General features: G+C 42.1%; 1 protein-coding gene across 1 annotated transcript; it reads right to left on the bottom strand.

Annotated features, from left to right (window-relative positions):
- Window positions 1-344: 344 nt before the first annotated feature.
- On the bottom strand, window positions 345-7616 carry SRSF3 (serine and arginine rich splicing factor 3). Its single transcript, XM_004740048.3, has 6 exons — window positions 7479-7616; window positions 5452-5659; window positions 4029-4163; window positions 1800-1838; window positions 1481-1567; window positions 345-1319 (listed from the first exon to the last, which is right to left on the bottom strand). Exons 2-6 carry the CDS (start codon window positions 5655-5657, stop codon window positions 1292-1294), a joined length of 495 nt encoding a protein of 164 aa, XP_004740105.1. The 5' UTR covers window positions 5658-5659; window positions 7479-7616; the 3' UTR covers window positions 345-1291.
- Between the last annotated feature and the right edge of the window lie 15989 nt (window positions 7617-23605).

The following is a 23605-nucleotide window of genomic DNA, read 5'->3' as shown; positions in this document are numbered from 1 at the left end:
ACCATATAGTGAATTTTACATCATGATGGATCAATTTAGAATTCCCATGCAACATCTCAAATTATATAAAATGGAAGCAATTTTTAAAGCTTTGCAAAGGTCTCATGCTAATGATAAAACCCTTTTTTAATGGGTCACTTTGGATTATAATGTACCATGTTGCTATACTTTAAAAATGTTGGTCACAGAGTATCATGGTCTTTGAACTAGCTCCTACCCCTAAAAAATGGTTAAGTAGGAACAATCATGTAGGTTCCCTTCAGCCTCAATTGTGTTTCTTGTAAGATTTGTGTAACCAACTGATTTCCATGGGACAAGAACTATGTTAATAGTGGGTTCGACTATTACACAATTATGCTAATATTTTATTAATTCAAAAGCACTTTACAAGAAAATATAAGTATGGCTTCCAATAGGAATGTTATACCTGGACTTGATACCAAGCTCACAGATTTTAGTTTTGCAAGGAAAAACAGGCTTTCAGGTTAAACAACAATTTGTAACCAAAACTTTAATCCCAAGGATCCTCACAAACATATTACAAATGACAGCATGAAAAAAAAATCTTGCACAGTAACTCAAAGTTCAGCTCTACAATGTACCCTTAAACTGGCAGAACACTGGTATCTTTAATAGTTTCAAATTACCAAATAGAGAATGTTACAAAGAGCCATGTTTTCATATACAGCAATCACGTAAGGAACTTATGACCTAAAACAAAGGTAAACTAACTTTCTTGAAACTTCCAATTCTATACCAACTGGACACCCTGCCCAGTACGAAGACTAGTTGGATTCTTTTTTTTTTTTTAAACCTCTAATCTAGTTTAATAGTGCAGCTTAATTTTTATTGCTGGCTTGTGTTCACACCAGCTTTTAAAGACTGCTTATTTAACTACAGCTGCATACTATTATCCCAGCTATAGAAAGACTTCATTTAATTTTTGCCAGTTTTGTTCTCATAATATTAAATGTCAAGGTTTAGCTGGGCAGGAGTAAGAGGTTTATTATCAGTCTATATAAGACAAAACTTCAAAGCAAATTCAATTTTGCTTAAGGGAACATTGTAAAGTAACAATTCTTGATATTACATGCCTCGTATGATCCATTCAAATCATAGAGAATTACATCTTTATGTGTCACTGTTCCAAGAGACAAACAAATGTGAACAGCTAAAACATCTTAAAAATGCACCAAGCTTATGAAGTCTCAAACAAAACTTGAATTTTCTGTACATACTCCTGTCAAATGAAGTTATTTCCTGTACACCACTCCTCTTGCAAACTGGTCTTCTATTTCCTTTCATTTGATCTAGATCGGCTAGAAAAACAAGAACAAAAGTTACATACATTTCTCAGTAACACAACTACATCAAAGGCTTTTATGGAAAAATAGTTAAAAACAATCAAAATGGCTTAAGATGACCAATTCCTATTTTAACTAGGTTATTTATAAACAGTCTAAATCATCAAAGATCTTACCTACGAGACCTAGAAAAGGATCGGGACGGCTTGTGATTTCTCTCCCGAGACAGGGATCTCTCTCTCCTCCTATCTCTAGAAAGGGACCTAAAACCAGAGGAAGAAAATCAGGACCATTCAGAATTACACACAACAAACATCTGTAAAAAGTCTTCAAAAAACGAGAAGCTGGTTCATTCCTGCAACACTGGCTCTATAGATCACTTGATTCATTACTAAAGCCACAGTCTTTTTACCTTTAGCCATGTCATTTACAGAACAGTTTAAGAACAGAATGCTGTCATTTCTGAGAATGTAACCAAAAAAGTTAGTTATTTACCTGCTCCGGCTGCGGGAGAAGCTTCTCCGTCTTGGAGATCTAAAAGCAGAAACAGGAAAATTAGGCTAACTGTCAATTATTATTTATGGCGTGAGGCATTTCCCAACTTTTCAATCTCACTGTTGGGCCCAGTGATTGTGCCGAAGAACTGGCACCCATCGTCCAAAAAAATAAATAAATGAAACTAAAAAAAAAAAAAAAAAAGGAAAAAAAAACCAGAAAAGAAAAACAGGCACAGAAGGATTAAGGAACCAAAAGCTCAAGTGAAAAGCAGGTATTCCAACCATGGATTCACTTTAACAAAGAATGCTTCACAGCAGATCTGTCCAATGCAAAACTTCATGTCAAACTAACTCCACTACCCAAACACCACACCAAAATATAGTCCCACAAGTAGTTCCAAAAACAGTACCATAAACCAGTATTTGGAACCCATGCAAACCTATAAGTCCATGACAAGACTTAGGTACCAGGTGGATAGTGTAATTTTGTGAAAACGCGCTAGGTGTAAAATACTGATGCCATTAAGTGCTACATTAGAACTGCATTTGTGATCGTCACATTTAAGAGTGTGTTTAGGCTCATAAAAAATTACCTTAAGCTTGGCCCACTTCACCCCCAAAATTTAAATTTTGAAAACTGTTAGTAAAACCATTTAAAGGTGATAGGATTCAACAAATTTTTGCTAGAAAGGAAAGCTAAATCTGTTAGTTATTAAAATTTTTAGTTTGGCATCTCACACATGCAAATAAGTTTCACTTGAAGGTCTAGTTACATTATGAGTTCCCTATCACCCTTAAAAGTTTTATTCAAGCAATATATATGTACGTTACCATTCAATTATGCACAGCCAGCCTTTGATCCAGAAAAAAGAATTACTTTAAGCCGCTTACTCCTTATTTTAACCAGCAGTAAACTGTATAAGCAGGAAAAACTTACTAGTTTTGGGTTTCAACAAGCTAGAAATGGTGAGGTGAGGCTGCCGGACTGACGGCCAGGAAGAATTTGCTGAAAAGGTTTTGCCAGATGTTGCGTTGGATTTAGTTGGTTGGCGAAGGGGGTGTTGTGGATTTTTCCTGCTTTTTTGTTAGCCGAAGGCTGCTGCTGTAGTTGTTGTGAAGACATTTGGTAAATAAACAGCTGAGCTGATTGGCCAGGAATGTGTGGGCGGTCGAGGTGGCTGCTGCCGATTTGGTTAAGGTTGGAGAGAAGGCTGAGAGAAAACAGCATGCTCGGGAACCAAAGGGCGGTGCAACCTGACGACTGGCCATGCCTGGGTCATGTGAAACGACACCAGCCAAGCTGAATGGGGCGCGCTGGTCACATGACGCTGAAAGGGCTAGTTGACTGGCTAATGCAGACTCAGAGGGTGGTGAGAAGAGACATGATGGTGACTCTGTAACGGGGTTCATTTTTATTAATAGATGGACCAAAAAGCACAAAAAAAAAATGAAAAACAAGCCATCAGTACAACCATCTATTTAGCTAACAAATACTCTTTATTATGATGGGCAACAGTGTGTTGTTTTGTTTTTCAAAATAGCAAAAGGGGCAAGATTTTGAACTCCTATCTCCTATAAGGACTTCACTCACCTGTAAGAGGTAAATTCAGTCCTATAGAAACTATTTTGGAGGTTTGAGGAGATGTGGAGTTAGCATCCAGACAATACTGCCTGGTCCAAGAATGATGTCATTTTCAATTATAAAAAAACTGAAATCTCTCCTATTTGGGTTTGAAGAATAGATGACTGGGATAACTTTTTTAGCCCCCTTTATCGGTCAGTGACTTAAGTTAGTTTCAGAATGATTTCTACTTTACCAGTTGTAACATTACAACAGCTGCCTGGTTGATAAATACTACAACCGTGCTAATAGTAGAAAATACATTTTTGTGAAGAGCTAGAGTTGAATGTAATGTTTGTCATTATGGAGTCAAGAAATGGAAAAAGGCCTAAATTGAAGTATAAGGGAAGACTTGGAAAGATGCAACTAGAAGATGAACTAGAAGATAGATCCAAGATAGAAGTTACTGACTACCAACATGAACAGTGACCTAAAGACAAAAGCCAACACTCAGCACAACTCACATACCCCAAACTACACCCAGCCAATGTTTCATAAAAACCTCCAATTCTTCAAAGTTTAAAACCCACCAACAAACTTAAGAGAAATACCTGCTCCTATTAGCTACTCCATTACACCAATACCTCTAAACACGCTCTCAAGTACCTGCGGCGAGGTGGAGGACTTCTTCTCCGATAATCATCTCGAGGACGACGACCCCAAGACGGAGGTGGGCCACGATTTCGACTTCTCTTTTCACCATTCGAGAGTTCCACTCTTACTCGGCAGCCACATAATGTTCTAAGGGAAGAAACATTATTACATTTAAAAGAGTTGAACAGACTTCCTAAGAGATGTGTATTAAAGCAAAAAGCAAGCACTCCTATTTTAGCTTCTCGCAAAGTACACACCTCAATGTCTACAGAATTCTTAATAGCAAAACAAGTTTTTCTAATAAAGAAAACAAACTTTCTTACATTTTAGTGCTTTGTTCAATTCCATGGAAATGGGGGAGTTTTGTTTATTAACATTTCAAGTGTGAAACCCATGGATTCATCTTCACAAACAACTAGTTCATCTGTACATCCTGCTGGGACTTTGAGATCCTGAGATCCCTAACACTTGTTTATTATCTTACTGTATGTGCTGGTCTTTCTTCTCCCTCCACAACCCATCTCCGTGCAAAGTAGTGAACTGAAGCATTTTGGCCATTTCACATCACCATCACCCCTCAGGGGTCACTCAGTAACCGACACTTAGGAAACTGCTGCTGAGAAAAGTAATCCCCCACCTCTTTGTTGTTCCACATCTGTTTAGATAAACCATTATTTATTTGGACAATGATTAGGAAGAGGTGGGGACCTGGAAAAATCTGTTTCTATAATCTGCTTGTATAAATGACCCTTTATACAGCTTTACAGTTAATACTCAGACCCCTTAACTTTTCGATCTAAAGTATTAACCATTTCCCCTGGTTTCATGAGATCCAATAGTTCTCAAAGACCAGGAAGGAGGGGAAGGGCAGCACCTGTTTCCTATAAGACTTAGGTGTTACTTAACAGCCAGTAAGAGTACACCATAAAAACAAAAGGAAATAGCTCCATACTTCACCCTTCCTAAATATCTAAAACACATAAATGATGATGGTATAATAAGCCCCATGTAATCCTCATCCAACTATTGTCAGTCTGTGGCCATTCTTATTTGAAAAGAATATCTGATTTCCAATTGATTCAGAAACAACTCAAAGGTGACATCACAGGTGACACTTTGAGATGTAGATTAAAATGTTTTAATCACATTCTGCAGTGAAATGCTCTACCACTGAGCTATACCCCCTGTTTTAATCACATTCTGGATGCAAAAATCCACCAACCAAGAAGTGATCTCTTCACTGACCACCTGAATAAAAGGAACCTTCCTGTGTATCTCCAGTAAAACTGTTCAGTCCTTTTTCATTGTAGCAAAGACTTATAGAAGTCTCTAATAACATTAACTTCAGACAGCCAAGAAGCCTTCTAAAAGCCACATGTCCTAGAAAATTTAAATATTAATATTTATCACCAGTATAAATTAGTCATTAAATTACCTCCCATCTAGTTCTCGGACAGCATCGGCTGCATCTCGGGGATCTTCAAATTCAACAAAAGCAAAGCCGGGAGGGTTTCTAGCAACCCACACACTTCGGAGTGGTCCATAATAGCCAAAAGCTCGTTCCAATTCAGTCTTGTTACCGTTGTTTCCAAGATTACCTACATAAACCTTACAGTCCAATGGACAGGAATCACGATGCATTTCTGTAACAAAAAGAATACCCCAAACATTAATCATTTATTTAATAACTGACACAGTTAACAGATCCTTAAAAAAAGAATGCTGAAATACTAAAAACCAAGTAACTACTACCCTTGAAACACCCATTTCTCTCTAATCTGTACTGACAAACACAGGAAGCCAGCACAAATTGTAATAGGAAAAAAGGTCTCACTGAAAAATCCACCGAGGAAAACAAACACCGAAGGGGCATTTACTACAATCTCGGCACTGAATCAGGGACTTTTACAATTAATCTCAAAAATAAAGCTCTTAAGAAAAAGTAGGATAACTTGCCAAAGCAAATCCTGGAGACACAAAAACCAAATGAAAAAATGCTTAAAACAAGACAGTAGCTAAGGCTGAGCCCCTTGAAAAATGGTACTGTGTGCCCTCCTAAACAAAAACTTAACCAGCATCACTCCTCAAGCAGCTTAGTGTTAGGTTTTTAAAAATAAATGTACATCACAGTGCCATGAAGCGTGTAAACCTGGCGATTCACAGACCTGTACCCCTGGGGCTAATAATACATTATATGTTTGTTAAAAATTTTTTTAAATGTACATCACAGCAGCACTATTCTCAACAGCCAAAATCAAAAGATAAACGGATAATCAAAATGTATTATCCACACAATGATTATTCAGAATGAAGTACTGAAAAATGCTTCCAACATGAATACAAACATGCTATTACAGATGCCAGACACAAAAGTTACATGCTAAGATTCTACATATATGAGATATCGAACAAGTAAACCCAGAGACACAGATTACTGGTTACCAGCAGCTGGGAAGAGGGCAGCGGACATAGGGAACAGCTGCTTAATAAGGTACAGGACTCCTCAGGGGATAACAAAAATGGTTTGGAACTAGGCAGGATGGTCGCACAGCACTAGGAATGTACAGATTTGCACTTTAAAAGGAAATTTATGTTAATTTCACAGGGGGGGGGTTCTTAGAGTACATATTTACTGCCCTTTGGGGTCTTGCATTTGATAGATCTTCAAAAAAAAATCACCTCGACAATGAATCAAAATCAACTTGTAGGCGGGTTTCAACTACAAGAGTAGCCAACCCAATAACCCAGCTTAAGGGTTTCTCATGAACAGTACGCTCTTCTCACTCTGGGCTTATCCAATTAAAAAAAACTAGTCCAGACACATCCTATTTGCATGACCCCACCCTGGAGTTCTGAAGCCAAATCATTGCTGGAGATTGGTTTTTTAAGAACTTAGCCGTAAACCGTTTCAGAGTTAACCATCAACGGGAAACTGCTACGAGAACAAGGCTATTCAAGCAAGATCCTTCGGTTAAAAAAAAAAAAAAAAAGTGACAGGATACAGAAAAATCACATTAAAATTAAATAAAAATGCAGGTGAGTACAGAAACCGCGTAATATAGCTCAAAAGGTCCAATCTCGATCGGTGACTTGTGAAAAAATATTTCAGATTAGCTCCCAAAGAAAACGTGGGGGGGTTGGGAGGAAAAAGGCGCCATAAATTGAAAGGCCGCAGCACGGAATGCAATTCGGCTACCGGCTCCCCCACTTCGCCGTAACTTTCGGGTAATCCCACTTCTCAGTTTACCCCTCGCCCCCGTAAATGTTTATAAACACCTCCACTTCAAGGCCCAGGTACATTCTCTGATGGGCCAAAAGCCCCCGCCACCGCCCCATGCCGAACGTCACAAAATGGCGGCGGCGTCTCTTTGTCTCAACCTGGCGCCGCCATTGGGCCTGGTCCTTCCGCAGTCCTGTTAGGTGCCATTTCCCACTACACTCCTTTAGTCGCCAGTCACTTACCGAGATCGTGGATTAGAAAGCTGACGCTCAAATCAACACACCCTCGGATGGGTCTTCCCGCTTCCCACCCCTCCCGGCTCCAGCAGATGCTCTCGCTGACCCGGCGTCCACGAAATGGCGGACCACCGCCTTCTCCTCGCCTCTATTTATATGCCTCGCCGAAGTCACATGATTGGACGGGTTCGTCCAATGAGAGGCGAAGGAGGCCGTGACGTTAGGGCCAGAAACGTAACGAGAATCGCGGCTGCTGGGAGCGCGCTCTGGCTGTGGCGTTGGGATCGCGGGAGACCTCAGCCGCCTGGCTCCAGTCGCCTGGGCCCTGGGGCATCCTCGGGTGTTTACGCGTGGACATTCTCCTAGTTACCCTCAGTCCCCTTTCCCTCTTCTCCGAATAGGCTGGGGTTTCATAACACTATTGTCGTCGCTCCCAAACACCGACTGAGCCGTTTCCTCCAAATAAGATTTAGATAGTAGATGAATTCGTTAATTACTTCATCCTCGAGAACGGTTAGACTGGGATTAAGCCCCTCGCGTTTACAAACGTGCTTTAGAGTTTCTCCCAAGGTCACTGAGCTGTGTATGACCAAGCTGCCAGCCCGGCTGCACACCAAGCTGTACCCGCCCACGTCCTACACTATGGAAAAGCCCGATCCTGGAAAGGCGGCGGGACTCTGGCTGGTTTCCCGCCTCTCACCCAAACCGAAGCTTTTAGCAGAGAGCGGTGGCGTCATTAACCGGGACTCAAAATGTTTAATAGAAACTCACAAAGGCCAATGAGACCTGTCGGGCCATCTGGACGCTCACCTTTAGCAAATAACAGCAAAAGGAACTTCCTGAAGAAGAATTAGTTTCAATCCGGGGCCCCCAGACGAATGCCAGGAAGGGCACCTCCGGCCTTTCTCCTCAAAGAGGCTAGGTTGATACGTTGACTTGAGGGTGGGGCTCGGGCCCTTAGACCGCTCGCATCTTCCTCTGTTTTCCACCTCCCTCTAGAGAAAGAGCCACAAGAATAGTTAACTACTGGGAGAGAAATACCTCAATCGTGCTCCGAAAATGGTTAAGCTCTCCCTCTCTGGAACAGTGAGTTAGACTGGGAAGTGTGTCTGGTGTCCTGAAACCTACTCTCCTCTCCCCTTTCAGTGCTGCTCGACTTATTGCTTAAATTTAAATCTCCCCAGAAAAAGAAAACTAAAATGTATTTTCAGTCACAAGGTGAAGGATATGCCATTATTTACTTACTGCTCCCAGATATTTTCTTTTGAAATCTTATCTTCTACTGTGGCTCTAAAACATTTATGCGTCGTGGGGGAAAATAAATACAGAAATTTAATGGCTCTGAGCCTTAGTTTTCTCACTGTAAAATGGGAATTTCATACTGCAGGGAAAGAGAGGGAATGGGAACTACAGTTCTTGAACCAGGACTTGTGCTAGCCTAACCTGGGGTGTTTCCCAGGTGAGGGGGGATTTTAGCAATCCCTTTCTCTTCCTCTTCTTACTTTTCTTTCCTTCTCTGTATGTTTTTCTCTTCTGGCTCACTTATATTGCCTTGATTCGATCCCCTCCTCTGCGTAAGCTTTTCTCTTCTTTTAAATTTTATTTTCTTCTGCCAAAGCAAAAGCTTTAAAGGCAGACATTCCTGGATCTGAACTACCCAAGTCCCCCTACTTACTACTAAAGTATCTTGAGAAGAACCCCTTAACCTGTCTCAGAATTATTTTTTTCTGTAAAATGGGATAATATCAGCCTTGCAGGGTTGTTATGTGTTGTCTCTTCCCACAGGAACTTCAGCTTTTGTCTGTTGTGGTCACTCCTGCATCCCTGGGGCCTAGAAACAATTCTGGCATAGAGCGCATAAACGTATTTTAGATAGATAGATAGATAGATACTTAAGATTTTATTTATTATTTGACAGAGCACAAGCAGGGAAAGCAGCAAGCAGAGGAAGGAGAAGCAGACTCCCCACTGAGCAGGGACCCCGATTTAGGACTCAATGCCAGGACCCTGGGATCATGACCTGAGCCTAAGGCAGCTGCTTAACCAACTGAGCCACCCAGGCGCCCCTAAACATATTTGTTTAACCATTTAATGACCTAAAGAAAGTATATATGTAGATCAGTTGACAAACTCTATTCAAAAAATGCTCTTTTTAAAGAGTATCCTATTCTTTCCTACCATCTTTCCTGTTTTTGGGGGGGTTTATGTATGTAATGCTCTTCCAGCATGCATCTTTCAATGGAGCACTCTTAATCCCTCCAGGTGTATTCCAGAATACATTTTGAACCTCCTACAGCCAACCACACACACTTTCCATCTTCTGATAACAGCATACAAAGTGAATTATCCATTTAAATTATAGATTATTTTAATGCTACTTTAAATTTATTCAACCATCAGCCACTCGTAAACCACATGAATCTTCAAAGGGCCATATCAGTATTTCTTGGTGGGGACAGGGAATAGGGATCATATATTGTAGTAAACATCTCTTGATTTCTTCTGGGGAACTACCTTTCTCATCGTAGACCATGGTATTGATTCAGGGATGGTTGGGTTAATTAAATCATTCCAGTGCTTAGCACTCCTCCCCCACCCCAATTAGTTCAGAAGTGGATGAGCAATCCAATCAGACCAGTCAGCTACTAATTTGCTAATTCTAACCCTACTGCTAGGTCAACCAGAGGTGTGCTCATTTCTTCTGACTAGTGGGCTCCTGAGCCTGGGCAGCCATCTTGTTTCCATGAGGAAAGAGGCAGCCTGCAGTGGATCCAATCTGAAGGAAGGGAGAGATCTGAGGGATGGAGAACAGAGTCCTGGAACTCTTGTTTAAGAAAATAGTGTTTCTGAAAATTATATCATTTTAAGCTTTTTTTAACCTAAGTGCTTTGATAGCTAACTTTTCTTTTTTTGTTGTTGTTTTTTTTAAATTTATTTATTTGATAGACAGAGATCACAAGTAGGCAGAGAGGCAGGCAGAGAGAGAGAGGAGGAAGCAGGCTCCCCGCAGAGCAGAGAGCCCAATGTGGGGCTCGATCCCAGGACCATGGGATCATGACCTGAGCCGAAGGCAGAGACTTTAACCCACTGAGCCACCCAGGCACCCCAATAGCTAACTTTTCTATGCTTTTTTTTATGTGATTCCTTCGAATAGTTTTGGGGATCATATTACATATTTAATAATCATTCATTCATTCATTCAAAAAGCATTTATTAGGTACCTTCTATTTTCCAAATGCCAAGATGGATGTGGAGGAAAAAATAATAAGCCCAAACAGAGCCTCAGGCATCTGACATCATGGGGCTAAATTTGAATACAGGGGGAATTAGATGAAGAATGGCACAAGCAGTTGTGAAATTATTTATGTGCAAAATGATCCGGAGAGGGAAATGGTGCCTTAAGACTATATCATAGGAAAGCCCCCTGGGTGGCTGAGTTGGTTAAGGGCCCAACTCTTGACTTCAGCTCAGTGACCTGAGATCATGACTGATCTCAGGATTGTGAGACTGAGGCCCGAGTCAGGCTCTGTGGTCAGCATGGAATCTGCTTGAGATTCTCTCTCTCCCCTCTACTTCTCCTCTTGCTTCCTTTCTGTCTCTCTCAAATAAATAAATAAATTAAATTTCTTAAAAAAAAAAAAAAAAGAACACATCATAAGAGGAAAAAAAAGAGTGTATCATAGGAAAGATTGGCCCAAGAAGGCTTTCCAAAGGAAGTTATGATTGAGCAAAAGCAAGAGGGCAAAATTTGTGAGAGGAGTGAGAGAATGTTCTGGAAAAGGGTACAGAATGTGTAAAGTTCCTGTAGTAAGTTAGAGGAGTTAAAAAAAAAAATCCAATGTGGCTGCAACACAAAGGAATAATTTGAAATTTAGTTAATATGTAAAATATTCATTTATACATGTATCAACAAGTACTTACCAAGTGCCTACTAAGTGCTTTCAAAGAAGAAAGGTGAATCAGTGACAAATATTTTTTTTTTTAAAGATTTTATTTATTTGACAGAGAGAAATCACAAGTAGATGGAGAGGCAGGCAGAGAGAGAGAGAGAGGGAAGCAGGCTCCCTGCTGAGCAGAGAGCCCGATGTGGGACTCGATCCCAGGACCCTAAGATCATGACCTGAGCCGAAGGCAGCGGCTTAACCCACTGAGCCACCCAGGCGCCCCGAATCAGTGACAAATATTATGCAGCCATAAAAAGGGATGAGTTTGTGCCATTTTTGACAACATGGATGGATCTGGAGGGTATTATGCTAAGTGAAATAAATCAGACTGAGAAAGTCAAATAGCATATGATTTACTCATATGTGGAATTAAAAAAAAAAACAAATGAATAAACAAACAAAAAGCAAAATCAGACCTGTAAGTACAGAGAATGTATTTGGTGGTTGCCAGAGGGAGGCGGGTAAGGAGATGGGCAAAATGGATGAAGGGAAGTGGGAGATACAGGTTTCCAATTATGGAATGAATCAATCATGGGAATAAAAAACAGAGTAAGGAATATAGTCAATGATATTGTAATAACATATGGTAGCAGATGGTAGCTACATTTAGGGTGACCATAGTATAATGTATAAGCTTATCCAATCACTATGTTCTATACCTGAAACTAATGTAACATTGTGTGTCAACTATACGGTGCCTGGGTGGCTCAATTGGTTAAATGTCTGCCTTTGGCTCAGGTCGTGATCGGGGGATCAAGACCTGCATTGGGCTCCCTCCCTACTCAGCAGGGAGTCTGCTTCTCCCTCCACCCCTCTCCCATGCTCATGATTTCTCTCTCTCTTTCTCAAATAAATAAATCTTTAAAAAATGTTTTTGAAAAGATGGATCAGTCACATTCATTAGTCAATCAAATTAATTGAGTATTTATGTTTCTCTGAGATAGGCTGAGAGCTGTTGCTATAATGCTATGTTAGAAGTATGTGCACCAAAAAAAAAAAAAAGAAAAAGAAAAAGAAAAAGGTATGTACCCACTAGACTTTCTCCTCCTCCACATGGAATGTTCCAGGTGACAACTGGACTTTTTCTTTTCTTTTCTTTTTTTAATATTTTATTTATTTATTTGACAGAGATCACAAGTAGGCAGAGAGGTAGGCAGGGAGAGAGAGGGGGAAGCATGCTCCCCAATGAGCAGAGAGTCCGATGTGGGGCTCAATCCCAGGAGCTGAGCTGAAGGCAGAGGCTTAACACACTGAGCCACCCAGGCGCCCCGGACTTTTTATTTTCAAAGTGGGGCAGAGTTCTTGTACCTGGAAAGGAATAATGATTGATTCTGGGATTGGTTTTGTTTTGTTTGTTTGTTTATTTAAGATTTTATTTATTTGTGTGCAAGAGACAGAGAGCATGAGCAGGAGGAGGGGCAGAGGGAAAGGGAGAGGGCAGATTCTCCAGTGAGCGGGGAGCCAGACATGGGGCTCTATCCCAGGACTCCCAGTCATGACCTGTGCCAAAGGTCATGAGCTACCCAGGTACCCCTAATTCTGGTGTTTTGATTAATATTAAATTAATCAGCCTCAAATTCTTGAATCCATTTCTTTTTGTACCGTTAAGCTAAACTTCCAATCATTGTTATTTTATTTTCTAAAAACTAATGTTTCATAATAAAATAAATATTTCCCACTGTCCTTAGATAAATCTTTAATAGAATCAGAAATTTGGGATGCCTGCCTGGCTCAGTCAGTTGAGCATGTAACTTTTGATCTCAGGTTGTGAGTTCAAGCCCCATGTTGAGTGTAGAGATTACTTTAAAAAAAAAAAAAAAGAAAGGTAATAGAATAAAAAATTAATCAGCATTTCCCTAACCAAACCTTATACACTTCACTGATTTAATTCCTTTAAATATATCCAACAACATTTGTACATTTAACACTGAATTTTCTGAAACATTGCAAAGGTCTATCACAGCAGACTGAGAAGTCTAACAAGCAACATCTCTGGTGTTCATGGATTGGAAGGCTTAATATTGTTAAGATGGCAATCCCACCCAAAGCAATCTACAGATTCAAAGTAATCCCTACCAAAATTCTAAAGGTTTTTTGCAGAAATGAACAAATCAATCCTCAAATTCATATGATTTCAGAAGAGGCTCCAGTAAACAGAAATAATATTAAAAAATAAGAACAAATTTGGGGTACTAACACTTCCTAACTCCAGAACCTACTATAGTACTAAGCTATAGTACTCAATAGACTGTAGTAGTAGCAGCACAAAGATAGACATATAGACCAATGGAATAGAATTAAGAGTCTGGAAATAAACCCATTCATCTGTGGGCAACTGATTTTTGAACAAGGCCAAACCTATTCAATGAGGAAAGAATAGTCTCTTCAACCAAAGGTGTTGTGACAACTGAATATCCACAAGCAAAAAAAAAAAAAAAAAGTTGAAATCCTACCTCATACAACATAAAAGAGAATTAACTGCAAATTCACCAATGACCTGAGTATTAGATTCTAAACCATAAAATCTTATATGAAAACATGAGGGTAAATCTTCATAACCTAGAATTTGGCAATGGATTCCTAGATATGACACCAAAAGTACTAGCAACAAAAGAAAAAACAGTGAAATTGAACTTCATCAAAATTAAAAATGTTTGCATGTTAAAAGGCATTATTTAAAAAGTTTGCAGGCAGCTGCTCTGTAATAAAGAATTTGTCTGGTCAGTGTCTCAGTCTCCTGACATTGAGCTTCTAAAACCTTTGGAATTTCCTGAGCAACCAGCCCTACTGCTGGGCAGAGGGAGGTGGGGGTGGTGCCTGATGATGAAATCAATCATGTAGCCAGTGGTTTAATCAGTTAAACCTATATAATCAAACTCCCATTAAAAACTCTAGGCTGTGGGGCGCCTGGGTGGCTCAGTGGGTTGGGCTGCTGCCTTCGGCTCAGGTCATGATCTCAGGGTCCTGGGATCGAGTCCCACATCGGGCTCCTTGCTCGGCAGGGAGCCTGCTTCTCCCTCTGCCTCTGCCTGCCATTCTGTATGCCTGTGCTCGCTCTCTCTCCCTCTCTCTCTCTCTCTCTGACAAATAAAATCTTTAAAAAAAAAAAAAAACTCTAGGCTGAGGGTGTCTGGGTGGCTCAGTGGGTGAAGCCTCTGCCTCTGGCTCAGGTCATGATCTCAGGGTGCAGGGATGGAGCCTGCTTCCCCCTCTCTTTCTCTGCCTGCCTCTCTGTCTACTTGTGATCTCTCTCTCTCTCTGTCAAATAAATAAATAAATAATCTTTAAAAACAAACAAACAAACTCTAGGCTGAAGCTCAATGGAACTTTCCGGTTGGTAAATATATTGATGTGCGTGAAGAGTGATGTACTCTGATTCTATGAGGAGAGAGCCCAGCTCTGTGTTGGGGATGCTCCCCTCCCAGTACTTCCCTTATGCATCTCCCTATTTGGTTCTTCCTGACCTATATCCTCTCTTTCTTCATTTTTTTTTTTTTTTAGGAATCTCCATACCCCATATGGGGATTGAACTCAGGACCCTGAGATCAAGAGTCACATGCTCTACCCACTGAGCCAGCCAGGCACACCATGACCTACATTCTTTATAATAAAAATGGAACTGCATAAAAATGGTTTCTCGCATTCTATGAGTCACTCCTGTGAATTATCCAACCTAGGGGGTCATGGAAACCCACATGTTCAAGAGTGCAGGTGGCCTGGGGACCTCCAGATGCTGAAGGTGGTGTCTGAAGTGGAAGTTGTCTTGTCAGGAACTGTACCCTTAAGCCTCTAGTTTCTGACACTAACTCTGGGTGTCTAATATCAAGCTGAATTGCAACAAGTGGAGATGAAACGGAATAAGAGCTTGCAGAGCAGAAGGAAATATTTTTCAGGGGCACCTGGACAGCTCAGTCAGTGAAGCATCTGCTTTGGGCTCAGGGTCCTGGGATGGAGCCCCGTGTTGGGCTCCCTGCTTGCAAGGAACCTACTTCTGCCTCTCCTCCCTGCTCATGTTCTCTCTCGTTCTCTCCCTCAAGCAAATGCATAATCTCTTTAAAAGAAAAAAGAAAGAAAATATTTTGCAAATCACATATTCGATTAAAAAAAAAGAAGTCATATATTTGGTAAGAGTCTAATACTTGGAACTAGTATAGAGCACTCTTACAACTCAATAACAAAAAGATAACTCAATTTTAAAAATGCCCAATAGCGGGGTGCCTGGGTGGCTCAGCAGGTTAAAGCCTCTGCCTTCGGCTCAGGTCATGATCCCAGGGTCCTGGGATTGAGCCCCGCATCAGGCTCTCTGCTCAGCAGGGAGCCGGCTTCCTCCTCTCTCTCTGCCTGCCTCTCTGCCTACTTGTGATCTCTGCCTGTCAAATAAATAAATAAAAATCTTTAAAAAATAAAAAAAAAATGCCCAATAGCACCTGAAAAAATGCTCAACCTCATTAATTATTAGGAAAATGCAAACCAAAATCACAGTGAGATATAACGTCACACCCATTTGGTTGGCTATAATAATCTTTGAAAGGAAAATGACAAATTCTGGGGAGGGTGTGGAGAAATCAGAACCTCATACACAGCTGGTGGGAATGTAAAATAGTACAGCCCCTACGGAAAAGTTTTGCCATTCTTCACAAAGTGGAAGATAGAATGGCCTTGTAACAAAGTAGCCCCACTTCTAGGTATAGACCCCAAAGAATTGAAGACTGTTCCTCAAACAAGTCCAGGCACATACGTACTCACAGCTGCTGGATTCACAATTGCTAACAGGCAGGAACAGCCCAATGTCCATCAATGAATAAACAAATCATGGTATATACATACCATGAAATATGATTCAGCTACAAGAAGGGATAAAGTACTGGTATATGAGCCTTGAAAACATGCTGAGTGAAAGAAGCCAGGCACAAAAGGTCACATACTGTATGATCCCATGGATAGGAAATATTCAGAATGAGTAAATTCACAGTTAGAATGCAGACTGGGAATTGTCAGAGATGAGTGGGGAGAAGATTTTTTTAAGATTTTATTTATTTGAGGAGAGTGAGGGGTGGGGTGGGCACAAGTGAGGGAGGGGCTTCGGGGAGGGAGAAACAGACTCCCCTGCCAAGCAGGGAGCCTGACCTGGGACCCTGTTCCAGGACCCTGGGATCATGACCTGAGCTGAAGGCAGATGCTTAACCTTAAGACTGAGCCACCCAGGGGCCCCAGGGAGCAGATTCTTAATGGGTGCCAGGTTTCCTCTGGGGATGATGAAAATGTATCATGTATGTATCATGTATTCTAACCCTCTAAGAGAACTCTTATAAATGTAATATAATAGGCTGAATATTTGTGTCCCCCACCCCACCAAATTCATATGTTGAAATGTTAATCCTTGTGATTGTATTTAGAGGCAGGCCTTTAGGAGGTAATTAGGTCATGAGCTTGGAGTCCTCATGAACGGCATCTGTGCCCTTATAAGAAGAAACTAGAGGACTCTCCAGCCCTCTTTTGACTATGTGAAGACACAGAGAAGTGGGCATATATAGAGACATATAGACATATAGCGAATCTGAACAGGGGACTCACCAGAACCAGACCAGGCTGGCTGACACCCTGATCTTGAACTCCCAGCCTCCAGAACTGTGCGAAATAAATTTATGTTGTTTATAAGCCACCTAACCTACAGTACTTCATTAGAGCAGCCCAAGCTAGGACATTTAGTAAGTCAGTCTATACAAAATAAAAAAATTAATAAATCTATAGATATGATACATCAGGGTGTTGACTCTGGGCCAGCATGTGGGGTCTGAAAGCTAAGTATTTGACAACATTAAGGAATTACAATTAATCTTTAAATAATTTAACAATACCATGCTTATGATTTTTAAAGTGTCTGCCTTTTAAAGATATGTGCTGAGATACACATGAAATGATAAGTTCTAGATTTGCTTCAAAATAATATGGGGATGGAGGAAGTGGATGGGGGCACAGATCAAGCAAGCTGAGAAGGGTTAGCTGAAGTTGGGTAACAGATATGGGGTTCATTATACTCTCCTGTCTACTTTTATTATATGTTTGAAATTTTCCATAATTAAAAAAAAAAGGAGAGAAGCAGAAAGAGGAGAGTGGAAAGAAAAAGGGAGAAGAAATAATTATCCTGCTGCTGATGTCATAATACTGTAGCATTTTATAGATTATGGCACATTTAGGGGCGCCAGGTGGCTCAGTTGGTTAAGCATCTGCCTTCAGCTTGGGGCATGATCTCAGGGTCCTGCGTTGGAGCCCCAACTTGGGCTCCCAGCTCATCAGGGAGTCTGCTTGTCCCTCTACCCCTCCCCCAACCCATGTACACACAGACGCAATTCCTCTCTTTCCAAAAATTAATTAATTAATTAATTAAATTTTTAAAAAGAATAATCTCTGGATTACAGCACATTTACATGCAGTCATTCAGAGATAATAGATGAGCTCCCAGCTTCTTGGTAAACTTCTTCCCTGCCAACCACAAGCCTGCCCCCCTTGGGACTGAGGCCAAACTGACACATAGAAAACAATAAATGTTCATCAGAAGCGAGTATGAAAGCTCTCATTCCCAGCCCTGCCCACACTTGCCCAGAGGTTCTGCAGCAATCAGTTCCTCTCAAGCTTGGCCTGAGAGCGAAGACAGACTATAATATAGGGACCCCTCACAATAGCACCTCTTTTGCTCCTGGTCTCTTTCCAGCCTTTCCAAGCCAGATCTGATTGCTTCACACTGCTTGCCACACAGTTTAGAATTTAAATTACAAGTGTACCTAGCTGAAGCTTTATTCTCCAGGCAAAAATCTGTAGCTTGCTTCATGAGTTTTTGTTTGTTCTTAAAGTTTAAGGAGCAGGGCCCGCAAGTTGGGGGTGTTCAATCCAAGTTAGAGCTGAGATTTCTGTTCAAGTTATACTTCCTCTCTCTCATTCACCATGTTGTGTCTAGGGAAGGCGAAGGCCTATCAAAGTGGGTCACAGAATCAGCAAGTTTGGGAAACAATGAGCTTCAGTTCAGGCCTTCAAACTTTTATTTTTAGTTGGTTCCCAGTTTCCAATAATCATCAGTTAAGAATCCGATTTCTCCTAGCTTGGGGGGTCACAAGACCACGGAAGTGTGGGCCGGAGCTGAGAGCTAATTTGAGTAATTCCATTCCACCCACCCGCCCCCAGTGCCTACCCACCAAACACCTTTCTCCTTAGGTAGCAGCTCCCTACCCTCAACCCAACACAGGCACTAATCTTTCACCTTGGTTTTCTCTGGGATTTACCTGATTTATAAGATACTAATTGTACACTTGAAACAAGTGGAAAGTGGGATACAGAAGGGTTAAGTAAATTGCCTGAGGTCACACAGCTTGGAAGGGATGGAGATGGGATTCAAACCTCAGGTCTGGGTTTGGAGCCTGAAGATCATCCCAGGAGCGCAATGTAGCAACGTTCAGAAATTGTGGCCATTTGGAAAGGCTGCCTTTGACATATCTGGGTGTGTGTGTTTGTTTTTTCAGCTCCAAGGAACAACATGTTACATGAACACATGTCCTTCCTTGCTGTGCCAGCCCCTTCTGACAGCTGGGTTCCGGAGTCTCCCTTGCTGACTTCAGCTCCACCCTCTCCTCCCACCCCCTCCGGGTAAACGTCAATGCCTGCCTGCCTCGGTGTATTGCCTTATTTGGTTCTCAGGCCCACAAAGAGGTCTGGAAAAGGATCCAGGCCTGAGTAAAGGAATTGCTTCTGCAGCTAGGGGATGAGAAATCTTTATTTCATGGATCCTGACTGGTCCTGTGGAAATTATACATGTAGGGAAATGAGTTTGCTCAAAAGAAACTACAAGAAGCAACTGAAGAGGGCCAACAAAGGTATCAAGATGTCACAAGTTCTAGTGTGTGCTTAATTCTGTGCTTGGAAAAAGATTGATTTTTCAGCTCCCCCCACGGCTGTCTTTCTTTTATCCCTTATTTTCTGAGTTGCTAGGGCCTACACACCAATCTCTAGTTTATAGCCAAGGAAACTCACAAGTCTAGAAAGTGCAAAAAATTTTAGGTAGCTGGTACTATAACTGTTGTCATAATTTAGCAATGCCAGCCTGTAGCACTTAAACAGCCTTATAAACTGGGTTTAAAGAGTGTCTATCTCCTCTTTCCCCTACTCATTTTTTTTTTTTAAGATTTAATTTTTGGGGCACCTGGGTGGCTCAGTGGGTGAAGTCTCTGCCTTCAGCTCAGGTCATGATCTCAGGGTCCTGGGATTGAGCCCCACATCAGGCTCTCTGCTCAGCAGGGAGCCTGTTTCCCCACCCCCCCCCTGCCTGTCTCTGCCTACTTGTGATCTCTCTTTCTCTCCATCAAATAAATAAATAAATAATCACTTACTCAAGGTCCCAGAGCTCAGAATTACCAGTGCCAGGTTTGACCCCTGAGTCAGGATACCAGCCACAGGCCCACTCTGCTTCTGAGCCCTCCGGGTATCTGATTCTTTACTCCACCTAACCCATCTCAGATGATTCCCTTCCTCCAGCATCTCTGTCTCCTCCTTCTCAGTTTTTGTTTTTTTAAAAGATTTTATTTATTTCTTTGACAGAGACAGATCACAAGTAGGCAGAGAGAGGAAACAGGCTCCCTGCCGAGCAGAGAGCCTGATGTGGGACTCCATCCCAGCACCCTGAGATCAGGGCCTGAGCTAAAGGCAGAAGCTTTAACCCACTGAGCCACCCAGGTGCCCCTCCTCCCTCTCAGTTTTATAAGTTCCCAACTATCTGGCTCCTCCTTCTCAGTGCCCACTAATGCAGGGAGCCCTCATGGTTTCCTCTCGGTCTCTGTGGGGTGCTCCAATCGGATGGGGGGCCATCAAATGTGGGGTGTCCAAACTGGGAGGGGGCTGGCAGTATGCAATGAAAAAATTCACCCAAAGCAGAACAAAAGAGGTAGAAGTTCATTGACTACTCTGCAAGGGAACAGCAGGCAGGACGGCAAAGGAGAGACTGTCTATGACAAGCCGCTGGTGGTGGGGTAGAGTAACAGGGCAGATTGAGAGAGTATGGGGACAAATGGAATTTTCTCTTTTTTGGTAATTTTAGGAGCTGTGCCTGGTTGTAATTGATCCGTTAGGGCCTATGGGAGATTTGAGGTGGGTCACCAAATGAGTCTATTTGTATTCAGATGGGGGGGCAGGTACTGTGGGCTCTTTTGCCTTATTCAGGTTTTCAGTGCTCAAATTTGTTGGATAAAAGTGGTCTCTACTGTCTCCTCCTGGCTCCCTGTATATCTCTCTCCAAGAGGGAGCTCGTCTAGTTTCAGGACCTAAGTTCTTTGCTTTATCTTTGGTGGGGTGCTTATTCCCTTCATGCTTAAAACATACATCCAAGTATGTTTTATATAGTATACATCAGCTGGCTGACCCAGCTGATGGAGCATGTGACTCTAGATCTCGGGGTCTTGGGTGTGAGCCCTACATTGACCATAGAGTTTACTTAAAATAAAATAAAATTTTAAAAACCCCATATAGGGGCGCCTGAGTGGCTCAGTTGGTTAAAGCCTCTGCCTTCAGCTCAGGTCATGATCCCAGGGTCCTGGGATCGAGCCCCACATCGGGCTCTCTGCTCCTTGGAGAGCCTGCTTCCTCTTCTCTCTTCCTGCCTGCCTCTCTGCCTGCTTGTGAACTGCAAATAAATAAATCTTAAAAAACAAACAAACAAACAAAAAACAAAAAAAACACCCATATATCCAAATATTACACATGCCCGTATGTCCCCAGCATTCTTCAGACCCCAATTCACTCTTTCCATTCTATGCCCCACAGTTGAGTCTCACTGCTTCTAGGCTACTCCCCGCTCCCCCACCCCACTTTTTTAAGACGTTATTTATTTATTTGAGAGAGAGAGTGCTCAAATGGGGTGGGGGAGGGGCACAGGGAGTGAGAGAAGCAGATTCCCTGGGGCTCCATCCCAGGACCCTGAGATCAAGACCTGAACCACCCAGGTACTCCAACTTCCAGGCTACTCTTGACTGACAGGGAGCCTCATGGCCTTCATACCTGGCTCTACCTACCTTCTAGTCATCTTGTCTTTCCTTTTCAGAAACAAACTGCATACCTCTGTATTTGGTCCCCTTTGCCTGGAATGCCCTAGCTAGGGTTTTTCAAACTTTTGACCCCAACAGTAAAAAATATGTGTGACAACACAACCCAGTACCCACAAGTACACGACCCAAGAGTAGGCACATCTCCACAGTGGTTGACAACACTAAGGTCATGTTCAAATTAGAATACAGGTGCTAGGTCACACCAGTTAGAATTCCAATCCAGTTTGTGTCCACACCCAGGGAAGTTATTCAAAATATTTAACCGTAGTTGAGCCTAGACCCCAGCTGATGAAAATAGTCATGAGTGGGTGGCAAGAGAAGAGACTAGGGTTCAAGATAGGTTAGGTCCTGGGATAGGGAATGGGGTTCTCAGAATAGCAGTTTTTTACCAACAAACAGAAGTATTTGGATTATTATTATTTTTTTTTTAAGAGAGAGAGTGAGCACGTAAACAAAGAGAGAGTGGGGTGGGAGGAGCAGGGGGAGAGGGAAAGAGAGAGAATCTTTTTTTTTTTAAGATCACAAGTAGGCAGAGAGGCAGATGGGGTGGGGAGGAGGCTCCCTGCTGTGCAGAGAGCCCGACGTGGGCCTTGATCCCAGGACCCTGAGATCATGACCTGAGCCAAAGGTAGAGGCTTTACCCACTGAGACACCCAGGCCAGAGAGAATCTTTTTTTTTTTCTTTTTTAAAGATTTTATTTATTTATCTGACAGACAGAGATCACAAGTAGACAGAGAGGCAGGCAGAGAGAGAAAGGAAAGCAGGCTCCCTGCTGAGCAGAGAGCCCAATGTGGGGCTCGATCCCAGGCCCTGGGACCATGACCCAAGCCGAAGGCAGAGGCTTTAACCCACTGAGCCACCCAGACGCCCCAAGAGAGAATCTTAATCAGGCCTCATGCTCAGTATGGAACCCAACTCAGGGGCTTGATCCCACAACCCTGAGATCATGACCTGAGCCAGAATCAAGTCTCGGACATTTAACCAACTGAGCCACCCAGTAACAACTATTACCTCTGTTCCAGAGACTTCCAACTGAAAATCAGTTCTGTCTACCCCTTAACTTCTTGTCTAAACCTGCTTTCAGATTCCTGGCTTTTCTGCTTCTCACTACTTTATGCCTCATCCTTGCTTGGAAAACAGCCCAGGAGGTCACGCCTAATTAATTCTAATTTCTGAGAGAAAAGCAGTCTGCTCAGACAGAAGTCAATGAAGGGGCTTTAATGGAAAAGGAATGTATTCCAGGTCTGTTGGGCCACAGTGTTCAGATTCTGTGACACACCGGCAGGTGCTGGGAAGCGCCATGTAATATCCTGGGAGACACTTGGTAATGACCCTGCTGCCAATGAGGGAGTTAATGGCGGGGAGAAAAAATGCTTCTCAGTAGACTCTGACCACGTTGCTAGGAGCAGGCACCCAGGAAGAGCATATTGTGACAAGTCTTCGAAGTACCTTAACAACCGAGACCTTTAAGTCTAGAAGCAAACTCATATCAGAATTCTTTTTTTTTTAAAGATTTTATTTATTTATTTGACAGAGAGAGATCACAAGTAGGCAGAGAGGCAGGCAGAGAGAGAGAGAGGAGGAAGCAGGCTCCCTGCTGAGCAGAGAGCCCAATGTGGGACTCGATCCCAGCACCCTGAGATCATGACCCAAGCCGAAGGCAGCGGCTTAACCCACTGAGCCACCCAGGCGCCCCACATATCAGAATTCTTGATTGTCGGCTAAGACTGAGACCTTCAGCAGCTTTTCAGTTGAACTCTTTTGAGTCTCACTATCATATCTCTTGTTTTACAAATTAGGAAAAGAAGAATGACTGACCTGAATCAGAAAAGGCATGTGAGAATTAAAACAACTCTTTGTTTGGAAAATGGGCAACTAAAGGGAGAGCTTAAAGATTTAAGCTCTGTTCTAATGCAAACTATGTTTAAGGTAACTATGTAACCTCAGTTGATGAGAGAAAGCTCCATTTTACTAATAAAACCAGCTTATCAGTGTAGAAATAATGTTAGTAATATCAAACCAGTGGTTTGATAGTCTGGGTGGCTCAGTTACTTGGGCGTCTGCCTTCGGGTCGGGTCATGATCCCTGGGTCCTAGGATCGAG

The sequence above is a fragment of the Mustela putorius genome, unplaced genomic scaffold (genome assembly GCF_011764305.1).
Source record: "Mustela putorius furo isolate JIRA1106 unplaced genomic scaffold, ASM1176430v1.1 tig00003983_pilon_pilon_pilon, whole genome shotgun sequence".
Taxonomy (NCBI): domain Eukaryota; kingdom Metazoa; phylum Chordata; class Mammalia; order Carnivora; family Mustelidae; genus Mustela; species Mustela putorius.
The sequence above is the reverse complement of the archived record's forward strand: the minus strand, read 5'-3'. Positions and strand labels throughout refer to the sequence as shown.